Genomic DNA, 21,009 nt, shown 5'->3' on the forward strand with positions numbered 1-21,009 from the left:
AAACTATGCTGAAAATCACCAACAAATCTATAGATACTCCAATAGGCTATTCAAGTTTGAATGTACCCATAGGAACACCCATTTGGCTTTCAACCATAAGTGGATAGATTGTAGTTCATGAGGTAATATTGCAGCATAGTCACTTAGCTATATAAAGACCATTTCTACCCTCAAAGGAAATGGCAGAATTTTATTTGGTTACAGATTCCAAACCACATTTCCTTATTTCTCCTCCACCGCATGCAAAAGCAAACGTTCCTTGGTTTTGTGCTGCGTTCACGTACTAGTCGAAACTAGGACACTTTGAAACGTACGACTTGCTATATAGTTGTAGTTATACACGTGCAGTGTTCAACGAATCAGTTTCCTGGTTCAGAATAGCATATGAACGCGGCATGTATAGCTTGATGCCTGTGTCAAAATTTCAATGAATTTTGTCATTGTGGGTAAGCCATGCGTTGCTCTACACACAAAAACAGCCAACAAACATTGCGTAAAAATGTATGTTTGTTAGGTGTTGAATGATGTGTTTCTTGCATAGGATGTCGATATTTTCATTCGAAAATCATTTAATGTGAAGTGGATCTTACAACTTTGTTTTCCAGCGGAACATATGAAGAACTGACGTCACACACTTCAAGATACTTCACAGTCTGCGCCCCTCCTGACTACAGCAGTGTAGTCGAAGCCGTTTCGTGCCAGACAACGTCCTTCAAGTCCATCAAGCCGTTCGCCTGTTCTGATTTGAATATACACGTTATTCAAGGTATGTCTATAACATTTTTCACCATTCATTGGAGTAATCAGATTACATTGGTATTTGTAGGCTTCTACGTCAATAGTTGATGAACGAATAGAACAATATAAATTATGTATCATCCCTTTTAAAAACTTTGCGAATAAACAGACTACCCGAGCAAAAGTTACATTCATATCATTTGTATGTGAGGCTTGTCTTATGATCATGATATACCAATTGAGGGTAACATTAACTTATTAATAACAAATAATTGTGAAGAAATGCTATAATAACGGTATGAATTGTGATGTAAAAAATACTGAATTAATCCATAATCCCTTCTAACAAATTTGGAAAAACAATACTAAGTCAATAAATTACTCTTACATGATAAATAGGTATCTTAAACAGTGCATTTAATAGGCATATTACGCATTATCCAACTAGATGAGAAATATCAACTGAATTACATTTTATTTTTCATTCTATATGAAAAACATTCCTACCTCATTCCACAGTTCTATTCCATAGTATAGAAGATTGGCTGTTAAATTCTGAACAAATTGCTCTCCTTTATTACTCACCAAAAAAACGAATTATAGAGTGCAAGTTCTTGACTTTTATAATGATCTTGGGGTTTCCATAAAAATCTACCTTTGTGGCTTGTGAGGGTAAGTTAAAGAGAAATACTTTAATTATAACTGTCTGTCTGCTTCGTCACATTGGGCTACTTGTCAGAATCCCCAGTGTAGCACAACTTGCATTCATTCTACAAGTACTTCGTTCTGTGATGGATTGCACTACAAAGGCGGACAGGCTATACTGTGAAATACATATCTCACTTACCGGTATATACGGGGATTGGGCAACCAGCGTTGCACATAATAGGTATTTTTGTTCAGATCAACTCCTCCAACATTCTCTCAATATTTTAATGTAGAGTAAAATTTCATATTATTGCACAATACATTTCTTTGCTAAATTCATGCATTATTGGCACATTTAAAGTGTGTCAGTGAACTCTAGGGGATGTAAATAAGAACAGCAAGTAGTGGGGGGAATCAATTGTAAGGCAGCATGCCTGAAGAGTGGTGAAGGTCATTTATCCAAACAATAGAACAACATACTAAATATTAAAATATTAAATGGTTTATGCAGATTAGACAACTTTGCACATAATTAATTTACTGCATATTATCAAACTGTCATCTTCCCTGAAAATAAACCTTTTTTTTCTTTACCCTCTCAGGTTCTCAAACACAATGATGGCCTTAACCACAACTCCTTTGTATACTGAGATCTGGACAGAGCTGTCTCACAACGCCTCCTCACCAGGCAACTCGACAGATGACTATGAGGACTACCCTGACGAGCACGCAGAGCTCCGGCAGTCCCTCAACATCATGTCCCTCATCGTTTACTGCCTGGCCTTTGTGCTGGGGGTTCTGGGAAATGGACTTGTCATCTGGGTGACGGGATTTAAGATGAAGAAGACGGTCAACACGGTGTGGTTCCTCAACCTGGCTGTGGCCGACTTCCTTTTCACAGTGTTCCTGCCTCTAAGCGTGACCTACACAGCCATGGACTTTCACTGGCCTTTCGGCAAGTTCATGTGCAAGCTCAACTCCACGATCAGCTTCTTCAACATGTTCGCCAGCGTCTACATCCTGGTGGTCATCAGCATGGACAGGTGTGTGTCCGTTGTGCGCCCTGTCTGGGCCCAGAACCATCGGAACATACGCAAGGCATCCTATATCAGTCTGGGTGTCTGGCTGTGGGCCCTGGTCCTCAGCTCCCCCTACTTTGTCTTCCGGGACATCGGGGCGTCCTACAAGAACAAAGAAATCATCAACTGCTTCAACAACTTTGCTTTCTCCGATGACTATGACACAAAGGAGGTGGCAGAGCTGCGAGTGTTCCGCCATCAGGCCATGATCATCACCCGCTTCCTGCTGGGCTTCGTTGTGCCCTTCGCCATCATCGTCACTTGCTACGCCGTCATCATCCACCGGCTCAAGAGGAACCGCAACCTGGCCAGCCACTCCGGGCGGCCATTCAAGATCATCGCCGCCGTCATCACAGCTTTCTTCCTGTGCTGGGCCCCCTACCACATCATTGTCCTGATCGAGATGGTGAACAACGCGGCCGCTGAGTTCAGCTACACGTTAGACCACGTCACCACCATCGGGGTCCCCATAGCCACCAGCCTGGCCTTCCTCAACAGCTGTCTGAACCCCCTGCTGTACGTGTTCATGGGCCAGGACTTCAAGGAGAAGCTGCGCAAGTCCATTCTGACGGTTCTGGAGAGTGCCTTCACCGAGGAAGTGTCAAAGTCCAACCACACCTACACAAACTCTGGACTCACAAGCCGTAGCAAGGAGAAGTCCTATTCTGATGCTGAGGTATAGGGTCTTATATTATAATGAGAAAAACTTTATTGACCACACAATGTGGAAATTTGACTTTGGCTTTACGATAACATGATTGACATCCTTAGAAGCAAAGAAAATACAAACATTAGAAGCCCCTTATCATCAAGGTAATTCAATAATGTTTTCAAACAGCTCGATACTTAGTTTAAGGGAAAGTTTAAGGCAGGATTTCAGAATTTGAATTCTGAGCATGTACTCAGTTTTAACAAGGTACATCTCCAGGACTGAATTCAAATCAACAAGTTTGATTTCAATAACATTTTGTGACTCAGAAATGATGGGGTCTGTGAACACATTTCAGCACTGTTTTTGTATGGGCAATACAGTTACTGATGAGAATGTTGAAAGTGGGGTAGACTGTTAATAGAGAATACTGGATAAGATAAGAATAATTAGTATGATACACACATGTCATTGTTCAAGCTGAAGATATAAATTGTCTGTCTTTTCATTCAAAGCTACTTTTTGTACATACTTGTTTTTGTTAAAATGAGGCTAATATTTAACCTAGAGACTATTTTCTGTGATTTAAACGTGTATTGTTTTATTGAAGGAATGTTGTTTTTCCTTAATACTCTGAAGTATATGTTTGCATTTGTAGACTTTTTTATGTTTGTATGATGTTATTAAATGCTTGAACAGACGACTACTTATTCATTTCTATTTTCCAGAAATCTCCAGAACGCATAACCATCTCTGCCAAATGGAGGCAGCAAAGCTCTGTCACAGTTAGACAGAATAAATGGAAATGTAATGTTGAAAATAAATCACCTTTGGCTCATGTCGAAAATACATCCCTATCTATTTAATATTATCAGTGTCATGTTTTTTAAATTACAGATTGGATATCAATTCATACTGTATTGCTTTGACCTGTCCAATGTTATTAGATCAATGAGGGAGGAAGCAATTAACACATTTAACCTTTTTTCCCCCAACCATTTCTCTTACAATTGAACTTCATGCATTTGCAGCTTTAGAACAATACATATTTTCATGATGATGATGATCATCATCACCACCACCATCATCATCAACAACGTAATCTAATTGAATATAACTTGACTTGATCAACTCTTTAATCCTTTCAAATTTTGTAGAAGTTCAACTTGCTACAGGCAAGATATGATGGTGTCCTTCAAGGTAGCCTGTTTTTATAACTTCAGTCAACCTAGCTATATTTCTGCTTCAGTAGGGTCAAGGCTATAACTGATATTTTGGCCACAATGTATCACAAGAATAATGGTCAGCCCAGCCACGGTGTATGAGTCTACAGGACAGACTGGTGAAATAATAGCTTATGGAGTGGTCATGAGGTGGGAGTAAGATGGGGGACAGGAAAACATTGAGAAAAGTGGAACATACTTTTGTAGTGTATGTGGACACCTGCTCGTCAAACATCTCATTCCAAAATCATGGGCATTATTATGGAGTTGGTTCCCTCTAACAGCCTCCACTCTTATGGGAAGGCGTTCCACTAGATGTTAAAACATTGCTGCAGGGACTTTCTTCCATTAGTTAGAGCATTAGTTAAATCGGGCACTGATGTTGGGGATTAGGCCTGGCTTGCAGTCTGCGCTCCAAATCATCCCAAAAGTGTTCGAAGGGGCTGAGGTCAGGGTTCTGTGCAGGCCAGTCTTTGTTCTTCCACACCGATCTAGACAAACCATTTCTGTATGGATCTTGCTTTGTGCACTGAGATATTGTTATGCTGAAACAGAAAAGGGCCTTCCCCAAACTGTTGCCACAAAGTTGGAAGCACAGAATTGTCTAAAATGTCTTTGTATGCTGTAGCATTAAGATTTCCCTTCATTGGAACTAAGGGGCCTAGCCCGAACCATGAAAAACAGCCCCAGACCATTATTTCTCCTCCACCAGACTTTACAGTTGGCACTATGTATTTGGGCAGGTAGCGTTCTCCTGGCATCCGCCAAGCACTCAGCAGGCCCGTTCTGTGAGCTTGTGTGGCCTACCACTTTGCGGCTAAGCTGTTGTTGCTCCTAGATGTTTCCACTTCACAATAACAGCACTTACAGTTGACCGGGACAGTTGTAACAGGGCAGATATTTGACAAACTGACTTGTTGGAAAGGTGGTATCCTATAACGGTGCCATGTTGAAAGTCACTGAGCTCTTCAGTAACGCCATTCTATTCCCAATGTTTGTCTATTGAGATTGCATGACTGTGTGCTTGATTTAATACACCTTTCAGCAATGGGTGTGGCTGAAATAGCCGAATCTACTAATTTCAAGGGGTGTCCACAGACTTTTGTATATATAGTGTATTGTAAGTAAATTTGGAATCGGGACAAGCACAAGCCATCTGGAAGATCGATGAAGGAGAATATGGCGGACAGGAAAAAAAGGAGAAAAGTGAAACATGTTTTGAATGAACATGGAAAGGTGGATCACACAGAACTTTTGGAAGAGCTACCAGAAGGAAATTGAATGTGATCAGTGTGAGGATGAATTAACCGCGGTGGCAGGTGCGGTGAAGAACACAGAGTTTGATCATCATCGTGATTATGACAAAGAAGATTCTTGCCCAGTGGAGTGAGATTTTTGGAGAGAATGGATCCTTGCCTTCTGGCAGATCCATATGTGGTGTCAGGTTGGGTGGTAAAGAGGTTGGGGAATGTTGGGTCAGTTAAAGTGACTCGAAGTGGAATCGTGCACATTTTTGCGTTCCTGCCTTCCAGAGGGAGCGTGCGCTCTGCACCACACGACTGGGGACAAGAACTGTGACATGTTTTCCTCTCTGGAAGAGGGCGCCGTTAAAAGGAGTGATAACTGGAGTGGCGTTAAGTACTAAGTGGATCAACTGAAGTTGAAGATTCGTTTGGTGCTATGCAGAACCGTTGGAGAACGCGTTGAAACAAAGAAGACACTGTCTGTACTACTGAGTGTTGATGCAGAGTTAAGGTTGATTTTTGCAAGAATGGAATGTAAATTACAGAGTATAGATGTTCTGGTGGCAGCTGCTGTATGAGATTTTACTGCAGAAGAGTTAGAGATGTTTTGAGCGATAGTGTCCTCTACTCCCAGGCTGCTGGGCCCCATGTAGAATCAGATAGGTCCAATGTAGTGGAGTAGTGGTGAGGTTGTAATGGGTTTGTTGGTAGTGCAAATTTTCCCATTGAAATAAATGAATCCTAAATAATAGTAGGGTGATACACAGCCATTAGAGTAGGCGGCGGCATTCACCTATAATATTTGTTTGCGAACGGCCATAATACCGAAGAAGAAGAAGAATGACTGATGGTCTCCACCCCTTTCTCTTCCGGATTCTTGTAATTACTATGTAGAAAAAATGTGAAGAACTAGCTGGGAACCGGTGGATACAATACGATTCGCAATGTAACATAAGTGGAGCGATATAACGAATGGGCAGAGAACGTCTATACTAATCGGACTTTAGAAATGTGGTAAGTACATTCCAGAGTTCGATCCGATACAAGTTATACCTAACCTTGCTAGCTAGCTTTATGAACGGTTCGAGGCCTCGCGCAATCTACGCTAGCTAACGTAGTAGTCGCGGTGGCATCATTGTTGCGCAAAAAAAGCGAATAATTGAGCTAGCTATCTTGCTGCTGTCAGCCGGTTGTCTCCTTGCAAGGCATATCACACACACATGTCCGCATTTCGTTTAAATACATACTTTTTTTTCTTTCTAACTAGCTAAATAGCTTTTGCAGAGTTGGAGGCTAGCAGCAGCCCGACATTTTGTTGGTATCAAGACAGCTGTCACGATGCTTTAACTCTGGCTCTACACACGCAGAGAATAGCTAACTGACTATGGTATGGCCATTGGCCAGACTGTCATAATGGTAATCTAGTGAAATTATTTTATATATCCAAAAATATAGTTGGTCATACAGGGTTGTGAAAGGTACCCCGTTTAGATTATAATACGCTAGCTAGTTAGCCAATTTATTCAAGATGGACACTTCGAGTGTATTTTTGTGTATGGATAGCTAGCTAACTGATTTGGGTAGCTACATATTTTAAAAATCTCTAGCATCTCCAGCGTTTTCAAATGTTAATTACTTATTTTTATTAACTGTATAAAAGTCCTCATGAGCTGTGAAATGAGCTATTTGATAGAACCCAACCGATATGGCATTTTTGGATCTGATTTTAGAATGGAAATGTTCACAACCAATACATCTGACAACATTTCTATTATTATAACGTTAGCTGGAATAAAACATGTCATTAAATTCTGTAGGGATTGTGCTTAAAACAGCTCTACAAAGGTACTCATAAAGCTGATTTCATAAATTGTGAGGAAAGAACAATGTTTTCATCGATTGTAGGGCTGTAGACACTGAATTCTGGTAGTTGTCACTTGAAAGGAAAAGCTTAAATGAGCATAGTTACATGCACACAGTATGATAATTGTGGCTAGTCATAGTAATATAATAGTTTGTTTTAAAACAATACATTTCTCAAATCCTGTTTACATGGACACTGAAATCAGGCTACCAGATGGGACTCGAATAAATGCAGAAAATTGCTAATAAAAAGAAACGTTCTAACACCGTGACAGTGATATTTTTGCAAAGCCTATTTGATTCGGATCAAATACACAGCTGGAACGCCAATTTGAAGCTTGTTTACATGTCCTAATAAATCGAAAGATTGCTCAGAAAACCAGATGTTTTAATTGGTGAATGCTTACTTTGATTTTGACCATACGCCAATTAAGATAAGCAGATACGTTTCAAGTTAGGTCATGGTTATGGGTAGGGATGTCCCAAGGATACCAGGTAACACTAATCCTCAGTGAACGGTGTCAAGTACTCTGACAGAGCTAGTTCGCTGACTAGCACTCGTCAGGGAAATGGGGGTGGCGAAACATGAATATGGTCCAGTCCCTGACAAGTGACAACCAATACATTAAAATATAGCTACCAAGCGCTACTTTGTAACATGCTATATCGTTTGTGCCTATGAAAACATTTGGATGACAGAGCATGAGGAATACCCTTTGCAAAGATGAAATAGTGCATTCGCAAAGTATTCAGACCCCTTCCCTTTTTCCATATTTTTTTACGTTACGGCCTTGTTCTTAAATGGATTCAAATAAAAATCTACAAACAATACCCCATAATGATAGTGAAAACAGGTTTTTAGAAATGTTAGCAAAAGAATAAAATATTCTAGAGATATAGAAAACCTTATTTACACAAGTATTCAGACCTTTTGCTATGAGACTTGAAATTGAGCTCAGGTGCATCCTGTTTCCATTGATCATCCTTGATGTTTCTACAACCTGATTGGAGTCCACCTGTGGTAAATTGAATTGATTGGACATGATTTAAAGGCACACACGTCTATACAAGATCCCACAGTTGACAGTGCGTGTCAGAGCAAAAACAAAGCCATGAGGTCGAAGGAATTGTATGTAGAGCTCCGAGACAGGATTTTGTTGAGGCACAGATTTGGAGAAGGGTACCCAGCAGCATTGACCTTCCCCAAGAACAGTGGCCTCCATCATTCTTAAATGGAAGAATTTTGAAACCACCAAGACTCTTCTTAGAGCGTGTGGCTAACTGCTGGCTAACTGCTAACAGTGGCTAACTGCAATCATTGCAAAGCAATCACTAAGCCTGGTATTCAGGGGAGTGGGTGTATGGTCCAAGTCCCGTTAGAAGGGTCTCTTTTCCAAGCTTAAAGGGATAAACATTCAACATTGGCCATGCTGTCGATCCAGGATGACGTCTGCTGCATTCAAAACAACAGAAAATGCGGAACTGGGAAATCTCAGACTTCAGTGAGTTCAAGACAACTGGGAACGAAAAAAAAAAGAACGAATTACGACTGAGAAAATACGTTTTGAACGGTCATCAAACTCAGAATGCAAGTCGGGTCTCTTTCTAGAATCAAATCATATTTGTCACATACACATGGTTAGCAGATGTTAATGCGAGTGTAGCGAAATGCTTGTGCTTCGAGTTCCAACAATGCAGTAATAACCAACGAGTAATCTAACCTAACAATTTCACAACAACTACCTTATAGACACAAGCATAAAGGGATAAAGAATATGTACATAAAGATATATGAATGAGTGATGGTACAGAACGGCATAGGCAAGATGCAGTAGATACATATCAGATATACATATGAGATGAGTAATGTAGGGTATGTGAACATTATATTAAGTGGCATTGTTTAAAGTGGCTTGTGATACATGCATTACATAAAGATGTCAAGATTCAGTAGCTGGTAGAGTGTACAGTATATACACATATGAGATGAGTAATGTAGGGTATGTAAACATATTAAGTGGCATTGTTTAACCTCTTGCTCCTACCTGACACGCAGGTGTCCCATCTAGACATCTGGAAATGCAAATGCGATACGCTAAATGCTAACAGTACTAGTTAAAACTCAAACGTTCATTAAAATACACATGCAGGGCAGGGTATTGAATTAAAGCTACACTCGTTGTGAATCCAGGCAACAAGTCAGATTTTTAAAATGCTTTTCGGCGAAAGCATGAGAAGCTATTATCTGATAGCATGTAACACCCCAAAAGACCCGCAGGGGACGTAAACAAAATAATTAGCATAATCGGCGCTACACAAAACACACAAATAAAATATAAAACATTCATTACCTTTGACCATCTTCTTTGTTGGCACTCCTAGATGTCCCATAATCACTATTTGGTCTTTTTTTCCGATTAAATCCGTCCATATATAGCCTAGATATCGATCTATGAAGACTGTGTGATAAACGGAAAAAAATAGCGTTTCATAACGTAACGTCATTTTTTAAAATTCAAAAAGTCGACGATAAACTTTCACAAAACACTTCAAAATACTTTTGTAATGCAACTTTAGGTATTAGTAAACGTTAATAAGCGATCAAATTAATCACGAGACGAAGTGTTTTCTATAGGGGTCCGTCTTGAAATACTGTCCGTGTGTTTCTCAACCAAAATATCCGGTCGGAGACCTGAAGAAAAAGCCTGTCTCTTGTTCGTTTGACCAAGAAACAAACAATTGGCAAATGACAAGACTGTTGACATCATGTGGAAGCTGTAGGTACTGCAACCTCAGCCCTATTTAATGTCTTTCGCCCATAACAATGGGTTGAAGCGGTGGATGGATATATTTTTCCACTTTCAGTGATCAGATTTTCCTGCACTTTTCAATGAAACGCACGTTCTGTTAAAGTCACAGCCGTGATTTAACCAGTTTTATAAACATCTGAGTGTTTTCTATCCACACATACTAATCATATGCATATACTATATTCCTGGCATGAGTAGCAGGGCGCTGAAATGTTGCGCGATTTTTAACAGAATGTTCGAAAAAGTAGAGGGTCGACTGAAGAGGTTAACAAAATGTGGAAAAAGTCAAGGGGGCTTAATACTTTCCGAATGCAAGGTATAACAGACATATTTTCATGGGCTTAACTAAAGGGCTGTAAGGTTACCACTGAGTTTAACGTTCTCAGAATGGCATTTCCTTCACATCAATGTTTGTCACGACACACAACACCCTTCCATGGCACTTCACGTAACAATATATTGCCAGTGTGCATTTTGGCAAGCTTCTATCTATTCAGCACTCAACCGTAGACGCAGTAACAGTTTGTTCACAGTAGTTCACTGTCCTCCCTGACTGGTTTAGTTGTGTTGGGTGATATTGTCCAGTCTTGCTGTAATTCACCAAAGCAAGTTATCGCTCACCATAAGCCTATGTAAAGAGCTCCCTCTTCAGGACAAATAATAAAATGCAAAAAAAGTAATTCTATGAACTGTTTTTTTGTTTTATTTTAGTTTTTTTGTTGAATTCTACCCCCTTTTTCTCCCCAATTTCGTGGTATCCAATTGGTAGTAGCTACTATCTTGTCTCATCGCTACAACTCCCGTACGGGCTCAGGAGAGACGAAGGTTGAAAGTCTTGCGTTCTCCGATACACAACCCAACCAACTCCTTAACACAGCGCGCATCCAACCCGGAAGCCAGCCGCACCAATGTGTCGGAGGAAACACCGTGCACGTGGCAACCTTGGTTAGCGCGCACTGCGCCAGGCCCGCCACAGGAGTCGCTGGTGCGCGATGAGACAAGGATATCCCTACCGGCCAAGCTCTCCCTAACGACGCTACGCCAATTGTGCGTTGCCACACGGACCTCCCAGTCGCGGCAGGTTACAACAGAGTCTGGGCGTGAACCCAGAGTCTCTGGTGGCACAGCTGAAGAACTAGGTGTTTTAACGGTTTGTGCTTACTTTGCTTTTAGGATCTTACGCTGATTTAGATAATTGTCACGCCTTGGTCATTGTATTTTGTGTTTTTGGTATATGTTTGGGTAAGCCAGGGTGTGACATGGGTTTATATGTTGTGTTTCATATTGTGGTTTGTAGTAATTGGGATTGTGTATGATTAGGGGTGTGTCTAGTTAGGCTTGGCTGCCTGGGGCGATTCCCAATCAGTCAGGTGCTTGTCGTTGTCTCTGATTGAGAACCGTATTTAGACAGCCTGACTTTCGCGTTGTAATTTGTGGGTGTTTGTTCCTGTCTCTGTTGTAGTCACCAGATAGGCTGTAATAGGTTTCACGTTTCGTTTGTTGTTTTCGTTTACAGTTATTTCATGTACCGCAATTCCTTTATTAAAGTCATGAATAACCTACACGCTGCATTTCGGTCTGACTCTCTTCATTCAACAGACGAACGACGTTACAGAAACACCCACCACTCACAGACCGAGCAGTGTGTGAACTGGCAGGATCTAAAGGAGGACGTTATGGACGGCAGAAGCATGGATTATACGACGTGGGAAGAAATCGACAGGTGGGCGGCCGACCCAGAGAGAGTGCAGGCGCCCGCCTGGGATTCCCTACAGCAATGCGAAGAGGGCTATAGACGTATGGAGTCGAAAAGGAAAGCACGGCTATACAGAGCGAAAACCGAAAGTAACGGGGGAAAGCGCAGAGAGAGAGTGGCTGAGTCAGGAGTCAGACCTGAGCCTACTCTCCCTGTTAATCGTGAAGAGCAGTTGCAGTGGGAAAGGCTGCACCATTTGGAGATTTGGACATGGGAGGAGGAATTAGACGGAAAAGGACCCTGGGCGCAGCCGGGAGAATATCGCCGTCCCAAGGAGGAAATAGAAGCAGCTAAAGCGGAGAGGCGCAGGTATGAGGAGGCAGCACGGCGACGCGGTTGGAAACCGGAAAGTCACCCCAAAAAATTTATTGGGGGAGGCTAGAAGGGAGAATAGTTATGCCAGGTAGGAGACCTGCGCATACTCCCTGTGCTCACCGTTGGGCTAGAGAGACCGGGCAGGCACCGTGTTATGCTATGGAGCGCACGGTGTTTCCAGTGCGGGTGCAGAGCCAGCTGCGGCACATACCAGCCCTTCCTATGGGCCGGGCTAGAGTGGGCATCGAGCCAGGTAAGCTTGGGCAGGCTCAGTGCTCAAGAGCTCCAGTGCGCCTGCACGGTCCGGTCTATCCAGAGCCACCTCTACACACCAATCCTCCGGTAGCAGCTCCCCGCACCAGGCTTCCTGTGCGTGTCCTAGAGCCGTTCCAGCACCAGGCCTCCAGTGCGCCTCGCCTGTTCAGCGCAGCCAGTGCTTTCCTCCTCTCCTGCGCTATCGGAGTCTCCCGCCTGTTTAGCGCATCCAGAGCCTTTCTCCTCTCCTGCGCTGCCGGAGTCTCCTGTCTGTCCAGCGCCGCCAGTGCTCCCAGTCGGCCCAGCGCGTCCAGTGCGCCTCGCCTGTTCAGCACAGCCAGCGCTTTTCTCCTCTCCTGCGCTGCCAGAGACTCCCGTCTGTTTAGCGCAGCCAGAGCCTTTCTCCTCTCCTGCGCTGTTGGAGTCTCCCGCCTGTTTTGCGCAGCCAGAGCCTTTCTCCTCTCCTGCGCTGCCGGAGTCCCCAGTCTGCCCAGCGCGGCCAGTGCTCCCAGTCTGCCCAGCGCGGCCAGTGCTCCCAGTCTGCCCAGCGCGGCCAGTGCTCCCAGTCTGCCCAGCTCCGCCAGTGCTCCCAGTCTGCCCAGCGCCGCCAGTCTGCCCAGCGCCGCCAGTCTGCCCAGCGCCGCCAGTCTGCCCAGCGCCGCCAGTCTGCCCAGCGCCGCCAGTCTGCCAGGATCCGCCAGAAGTGCCAGTCTGCCAGGATCCGCCAGAAGTGCCAGTCTGCCAAGATCCGCCAGATCGGCCAGACAACCTGAATCATCCAGTTCCACCAGTCAGCCAGGATTTACCGGAGCCTACTACCTGCCTGAGCTTCCTCTCAGTACCGGGCTTCCTCTCAGTACCGGGCTTCCCCTCTGTCCCGGGCTTCCCCTCTGTCCCGGGCTTCCCCTCTGTCCCGGGCTTCCCCTCTGTCCCGGGCTGCCCCTCTGTCCCGGGCTGCCCCTCTGTCCCGGGCTGCCCCTCTGTCCCGGGCTGCCCCTCTGTCCCGGGCTGCCCCTCTGTCCCGGGCTGCCCCTCAGTTATGTGGGGATCAGAGTGAGGACTATTAGGCCATGGTCGGCGAAGAAAGTGGATTATCCCAGGACGCGAAGGGGAGGAAATAGGACATTAATGGAGTGGGGTCCACGTCCCGAGCCAGAACCTCCACCATGGACAGACGCCCACCCGGACCCTCCCTATGCTCTTGAGGTGCGTCCGGGAGTCCGCACCTTAGGGGGGGGGGTTCTGTCACGCCTTGGTCATTGTATTTTGTGTTTTTGGTATATGTTTGTTTAAGTCAGGGTGTGACATGGGTTTATATGTTGTGTTTCATATTGGGGTTTGTAGTAATTGGGATTGTGTATGATTAGGGGTGTGTCTAGTTAGGCTTGGCTGCCTGGGGCGATTCTCAATCAGAGTCAGGTGCTTGTCGTTGTCTCTGATTGAGAACCGTATTTAGACAGCCTGACTTTCGCGTTGTAATTTGTGGGTGTTTGTTCCTGTCTCTGTGTTGTAGTCACCAGATAGGCTGTAATAGGTTTCACGTTTCGTTTGTTGTTTTCGTTTACAGTTATTTCATGTACCGCAATTCCTTTATTAAAGTCATGAATAACCTACACGCTGCATTTCGGTCTGACTCTCTTCATTCAACAGACGAACGACGTTACAATAATCAGAGTAAAGTGTTTACATCACTAATGCAAAATTATGAGTATTGCCATAATCAGTTTAATGTTGTTATTAGTTGGTCCGGGACGATACATTTTCGCAATACTCATTGGTATCATGGCAAGGAAACAAACATGAAGCAGATTTAATTTCTTTAGGAAGACAGCCCTAATGTTGCAAACATGCATGATTATGTTGTCATTGAGTCACATTTATTTATTTTCCAAGTTGTAGCACATTGTATTTCACATACATCAGGTTTTTAAAGGACCAAAGCGTTTGGTCTGCTTTGTGTTTTCATTTCTGCCATGGAAAAAATATTGCGATAGTGTTATCGTGTCAGCCCTAATTATTAGTGTGCATGGTTCTCCTCACTTTTGTCAAGTGATTTTTACAAAATTTAGTTGGCTAGCTAATTTGGATATTTCTCTAAGACACTCACAGGCCTATGGGAAGCTGCATTTTCCTCAGGGTAGCTACTGTATATGCATTGGTAATCTTTCATTGCTAACATCTTCCATCTGCATTATTCGTAGAGCGGGTACTAAGCTAAGGTTGATGTTAAATGATTGTACTCGTATGCAATGAAGCCCAACAATTTTAACGTAGCCTAATGTCTGGAAACAGCATGTTGCTGCACTCCACTCTAATAGTCTAGCTAGGTCATTTGTGGAACTTTAACAATGTAACATGTTTTTTGTAAAAAAACAGCCAGCCACCAAGCTGCTAGCTATGTAGTGTGAGAGAAAGTCTATGGAAATATCCCGACGTGAACGATAGAAGTAACATGACATGCAGCCAAAATGGATGCGTGCATTTGCCACACTCAAGGGACACAAATGTTGTCATGGACCTGCTGAATTTCTTTACTCTGTGTACGCCATAAGTGTCCCGTTTACCTCACTATGTAAAGCCGCCTTGAAGGCGCTGTAAAGCACAAGGCTAAATGCCTTGAAGATTGAGGGTGCCCATACTATTTACTTTAGTTGTGGGGAAACTTGTTGAACGACAACTTTTTTTTACTGCAAAAAGTGGACTTTAATGTTTTTTTGCTTCTTTTTAACCCAGTTTGACGCATCATTTTAATCATTTCCATTTCCTACCAATCTCTGAAATGTGTTAGATTTTTTACTTTTATTTAATCTTTATTTAACTAGGCAAGTCAGTAAAGAACACATTCTTATTTTCAATGACTGCCTAGGAACGGTGGGTTAACTGCCTCGTTCAGGGGCAGAATGACAGATTTACACCTTGTCAGCTCGGGGGATCCAACCTTACAGTTAACTAGTCCAACGCAATAAGGACCTGCCTCTCTCTCGTTGCACTCCACAAGGAGACTAGCTTGTTACGCGAATGCAGTAAGCCAAGGTAAGTTGCTAGCTAGCATTAAACTTATCTTACAAAAATAATCACTAGTTAACTACACATGGTTGATATTATCTAGCGTGTCCTGCGTTGCATATAATCTGACTGAGCATACAAATATCTGACTGAGCGGTGGTAGGCAGAAGCAGGCGCGTAAACATGAATTCAAACAGCACTTTCGGGCGTTTTGCCAGCAGCTCTTCGTTGTGCGTCAAGCATTGCGCTGTTTATGACTTCAAGCATATCAACTCCCAAGATGAGGCTGGTGTAACCGAAGTGAAATTGCTAGCTAGTTAGCGTGCGCTAATAGAGTTTCAAATGTCACTCTGAGTCTGTGGTTGTTTCCCTTGCTCTGCATGGGGAATGCTGCTTCGAGTGTTGCTGTTGTCGCTGTGTTCCTGGTTCAAGCCCAGGGAGGAGCGAGGAGAGGGACGGAAGCTATACTGTTACACTGGCAAGTGCCTATAAGAACATCCAATAGTCAAAGGTTAATTAAATACAAATGGTATAGAGGGAAATAGTCCTATAATTCCAATAATAACTACAAACTAAAACTTCTTACCTGGGAATATTGAAGACTCATGTTAAAAGGAACCACCAGCTTTCATATGTTCTCATGTTCTGAGCAAGGAACTTAAACGTTAGCTTTCTTACATAGCACATGTTGCACTTTTACTTTCTTCTCCAACACTGTTTTTGCATTATTTAAACCAAATTGAACATGTTTCATTATATATTTGAGGTTAAATTGAAATTTTTGATGTATTATATTAAGTTAAAATAAGTGTTAATTCAGTATTGTTGTAATTGTCATTATTAAAAAAAATATATAAAAAAATGGCCGATTTAATCTGTATTGGCTTTTTAAGTCCTCCAATAATCGTATCGTTATTGGCGTTGAAAAATCATAATCGGTCAACCTCCTAATAGTTACTGTCACATTAAACTTGATCACTCATCAACCTTACTAGGTGTGGTGAAACCTTATCAAAATGGTTGACCTGAGGGTATTGGAAGCAAACTAAGGTTTCGATCAAGGTTACTGTTTGTCTGCTCTTTTTTTAGGCCATGTTGATAATATGAGGAGCTAGTATCCGGACAATACAGGTGTGTCAATTGTCACCATCTAATTTGAATGAGACCTAATTCATTTGTTTCAAAAAGTGTCAGCCTTTCTAACAGAATTGAAAGCCGATATAGTAGCAATTTGGCAGCACAGGAGAGGCTTGGCAATTTGTAGAATCCAATCATTTGTTCCAACTCATGGTGTTGTAATTAAACTGTTATAGTTAGTCAGGACCAGCACCTGTGCCATATGTTTGGTTAAGTATTAACTTATTTTTTTCTCTTTTTCACAGTTCTGACCAGACAAAGGAAGAGTTCTACAAAACAAGGTGCTCATGAAGAATGGAAATAACCATGTTTAACTTTGATCATTGAACACACCCTAATGGATTACGTAAGCTCCGCTGAACCAGATGTTGATGCCTTCATCTGCACAGAATGTGGGGATGGCTTCAGGCGCTACCTTGACTTGGTTAAACACATTACTGTTCATGAACGACTCAGGACTCATGAACAAACGGATTCGTTTTCCCTTGACAGTTTACCCAATGGGTTTCAAGTTCCCCGTGAGTATGCTCTCCATGAAAACGGAACTTTCATAGTGGTTGACAGATCTGGACCATCAAACAACCCATCTTCAACTCCTTCACCTTATCAGAATTCAAAGACCATTGTACTCAAAACTAAGCCAGCAAAAACTGATCTACGTGTCAACACAGTGTCTCACTCCCAGTGCCGCAGTGTCTCTCCTCTAAAACAGTACCGATGCGAAACATGTGGAAAATTGTTTAACAACCAGCTGAGTTTACAACGACATCAACAGTATCGTAATTTAGAGCAAGGTTATAAGTGCACCTTGTGTTGCAAGATCTTCACAGATAAAGAGAGGCTAAGGGAACATCTCCAAGAACATGCCCATGAAATATTTTACTGCTGTGGTCAGTGTGGAAAACGCTTTCTGAAACAAGAGACCCTGTATGCTCATCAAAAAGAGCAGCATGGATCGCTGGGGCTCAAAGAAATGGGGAAGTCAGACAATGGTCAAGAGAACATAATACAGAAAACATATCCCTGTAAGAAGTGTAATCTGTGTTTTTTCTGGCTCTCCGACTTGCAGAGCCACTTACTGAGTCATTCCAAAGACAAACCATTATCTGTGAACTCTTCATCCAAAATCGAGCAACAGTGTCAGAAAGATGAGCTATCACATACCATCGAGTACAGTGACAGCACCCCTACCGATGTGACTAAACAGTACAGCAGCGGCACCCCTACTACCGATGTGACCAAACAGTATAGCAGTGACGCAACTGTTAATGTGAAGACCCACAATGGCAAATCTGATTCCAAAACACCATCCTCTTTCAGACCATACCGCTGTGGTTTGTGTGGAGATCGCTTCCAGCAGTTAACAGACTTGAAGGAGCATCATCTTACCCATCAGACACAAGAAGAAATTGACAAGTTAAATAAGGATTCAGAGTCACAAAGGGTTGTAAAAAGGCGGAGAAGGTATACTGGCATTGAGTGCATCGTAACAAAAGCACCTGCAAGGAAGGGAGGAAGGCCCCCACTTTATAAAAAAGGGTCTGGGACAAAATTACATCCATGCAAGCACTGCCACCGTGTATTCAGTCACTCTAGTAGTCTTTCTCGGCACAATAGATCCCACAAGGGGACTCTTCACACTTGTGTTCTCTGTGGGAAACATTTTCCACAACGCTGTGATGTCCGGAGGCATATAGCCATGTATCACAAACCTGAATTGGAGAAGAAGCCAAGTCTTAAGTACTTGGCATTACATTCTAAACCAGATGGTGGTTCCCAATTGAATTCTGATGTGTTGGAACAGAATGCGTCATCTGAAGGAAAACCCAAGAAATCCTTAGACGGTGTTGTAACAGAATTGGACAGTGACAATGGTGACGATCAACAAACCACATCTACTGGAGAAGTGTTCGCTGCTCCTAAGGCACGGAGGAACTACAAGTGTGACCAGTGTGGGAAAAAGTTTGGGCTGCTGTGTGTGTACCAACGCCATTTGCGGTACCACAAAAGGGAACCGGGTAGTGAAATGGTTAAGTGCCCTCGCTGCCCAAGTCGCTTCCGGAGTTCTTCTGCTCTAGGGCGCCATCTTGAGATTCACCCAAGTCAGTCAAGCGGGGAAACGGACATGGAAGGACGGGCATCTCCCACTGCTGACTCCAATCCAGACCTGGACTCTGACCAAGACAATGCAAAGGATTTAGTCGGTCATGGGGACATTGACGATGTCAAGGGTGGGAATGGTGAAAACATTGGTCCAGCAGAGGTGTTGTATGAATGCACTGAGTGTACAGAGACCTTTTCTTCGTTGCAGAAGTTTCTGAAGCACCAGAGTTCTCATGGGTCCGATAACCTTGGATAACTATATGCATGGTATTTATATCCTGAGGTCCGAACCCTAACTTGAGATCGATGCACATACCACAAATTGTTGCACTGTTATGCAGACCTCAATTCATGATTTACGGAAGTCCGAGTTACTTGCACATGTCTCGATTTAGGATTCTTTCCTTGATGATGGAGCAGTTAACAAGTGTTTTATGCTATGAAGTGAGGAACTACTACCAGTATGGTTCTTGTGGTGGGTGGGTCATTAATTCTGAACTTTGATGTAGCACTGCATAGATCAAGATGGTGACTGGGAATTACTGAGATTTTTTTAAATGTATTTTCTACGATCATGTGAATTTGAGGTCTGTTTTGTATCAATGTTTTAGATTGTTTTGGTTACTTCCAGTTAAACCTTTGACATTACCCCTGGAAAGGCCATGGTGTGGGAATAATGCCTTTAATATGCTCTGAGAGCATTATTGAAGCTAGTAGTCGAGCACAATTTGCTAAAGACCAAGTGGAAATAACGTTTTTGCAGACAGATTTGGACCCATGCAAAGCGTTAAGATGGTTTGAGGTAACAATGACTGTCCATTTTGTAAAGTAATTAGAAAAGTTTTTTTGCAAGTGCAATTCCATTGGGATTTTGCTTTAAAACAATTGAAGATGTTATTTATTTGCATTTGCCAAGTCTTTACAACCATGGTGTCTTTCTCAAGATCAAAAAAAATCTGTCAAGGTCAGATGTTCCCAAACTACCAGACCAGGAATGTTTTGTATCATTTTGAAAGGCTTTCTCATGTATCATCTTTTCACTATATTGTGGTCTTGTCTCTCAATTCACTTAATGGTTCTGTTATCTATATTAGTGGTTCCCAATGAGGGGTACTTAGCCTATACACAGGGGGTACTTGAGACGACTCATGAGACCATAGGTCTACTGGTAAAATGCACATACTTCAGGGGTTGTCTGGGCGGAGCAAAATTCAGTTGGTGGTACAGTAACCGAAAAAGATTGGGAACCACTGCTCTAGATGTTTTCTGCTGCCAGTCCTCCGGGTGGCCACTGATCTGTTTACATGATCAGCATGATTTTCCATAAGGCACGACAAAGTCCAGTGATTCCAATGCAAGCCACATGTAGCATTGTGATGTAAATTAACATTTTCAAATGGTACTGTTGCTTCCTTTATTGCCTACCAAATGAGAACACATGCATTGGCCCTGATTTTTATGTTAATTTTGTGCCATTAAAGTTGAAAGAAATGTATATTTTTCATAAAAGTCAAATGATTGACCTATTTAAATGACCCATCCAGTCATGGTTTTCAACTAATGATAAATGTGATAAGGTGGAAATGTCCGTTTTGTGACTTTCCAACTCGTGGTCAGTTAGATCTTTTTCTGCCAGTACTTTGTGTTGCCTACACTGAAATATTCCTCCTACACAAGTTATAGAAGCACCATGTCTGGGATCCATAGGATGATGGTTTATATCAATTATATGTAAGATGGGATGTATTTTCTCAACTATAAAGAAAATCATGGCGGGTTCAGACTTTTAAATGAATCTGTGTCCCAAGTGTTGAACACAAGAAATTCAGTAGATCAGACTTGTTCAGAATCATGTAGCAAGGACAGAGGTGTCTTTGGGGGAAAAATAAAATTGCCTCTGACAAACATGATCTTGTTCCCAGAAACTTCTGCCCAAATGCTCAGAGAGTCTGGTGGATCAGCAAGTCAAACTTGGCCTTTGTTAGCCAATACAGAAAGACAGGGAGAAACTCACAGTGCATAGGCATTGGTTCAATCTGCTTACTCTACCAAACAATCATCTCCCACAAACACTTCCCAATAACCTCGCAGTCGTGTGATTCGCTCAAATTAAATGATTACACATACTTTACTAAGTCACTATTCTAGAATGTTATGGTCACTCCCACTAAGGACAACTTTGA

The 21,009-nt window shown here is 42.6% G+C and overlaps 2 protein-coding genes across 2 annotated transcripts; both read left to right on the forward strand.

The window, feature by feature from the left end:
• Positions 1-447: 447 nt before the first annotated feature.
• Positions 448-3,815, forward strand: LOC123998016 (chemerin-like receptor 1). Its single transcript, XM_046302831.1, has 2 exons — positions 448-766; positions 1,989-3,815. Exon 2 carries the CDS (start codon positions 2,002-2,004, stop codon positions 3,145-3,147), a length of 1,146 nt encoding a protein of 381 aa, XP_046158787.1. The 5' UTR covers positions 448-766; positions 1,989-2,001; the 3' UTR covers positions 3,148-3,815.
• A 2,610-nt stretch (positions 3,816-6,425) lies between these two features.
• LOC123998009 (zinc finger protein 616-like) lies at positions 6,426-20,361 on the forward strand. Its single transcript, XM_046302821.1, has 2 exons — positions 6,426-6,595; positions 16,969-20,361. The coding sequence occupies exon 2, from the start codon at positions 17,061-17,063 to the stop codon at positions 19,080-19,082; it is 2,022 nt and encodes a 673-aa protein (XP_046158777.1). The 5' UTR covers positions 6,426-6,595; positions 16,969-17,060; the 3' UTR covers positions 19,083-20,361.
• The last annotated feature ends 648 nt before the right edge of the window (positions 20,362-21,009 follow it).

The sequence above is a fragment of the Oncorhynchus gorbuscha genome, linkage group LG15, assembly GCF_021184085.1.
Source record: "Oncorhynchus gorbuscha isolate QuinsamMale2020 ecotype Even-year linkage group LG15, OgorEven_v1.0, whole genome shotgun sequence".
In the NCBI taxonomy this organism is placed as follows: Eukaryota; Metazoa; Chordata; class Actinopteri; order Salmoniformes; family Salmonidae; genus Oncorhynchus; species Oncorhynchus gorbuscha.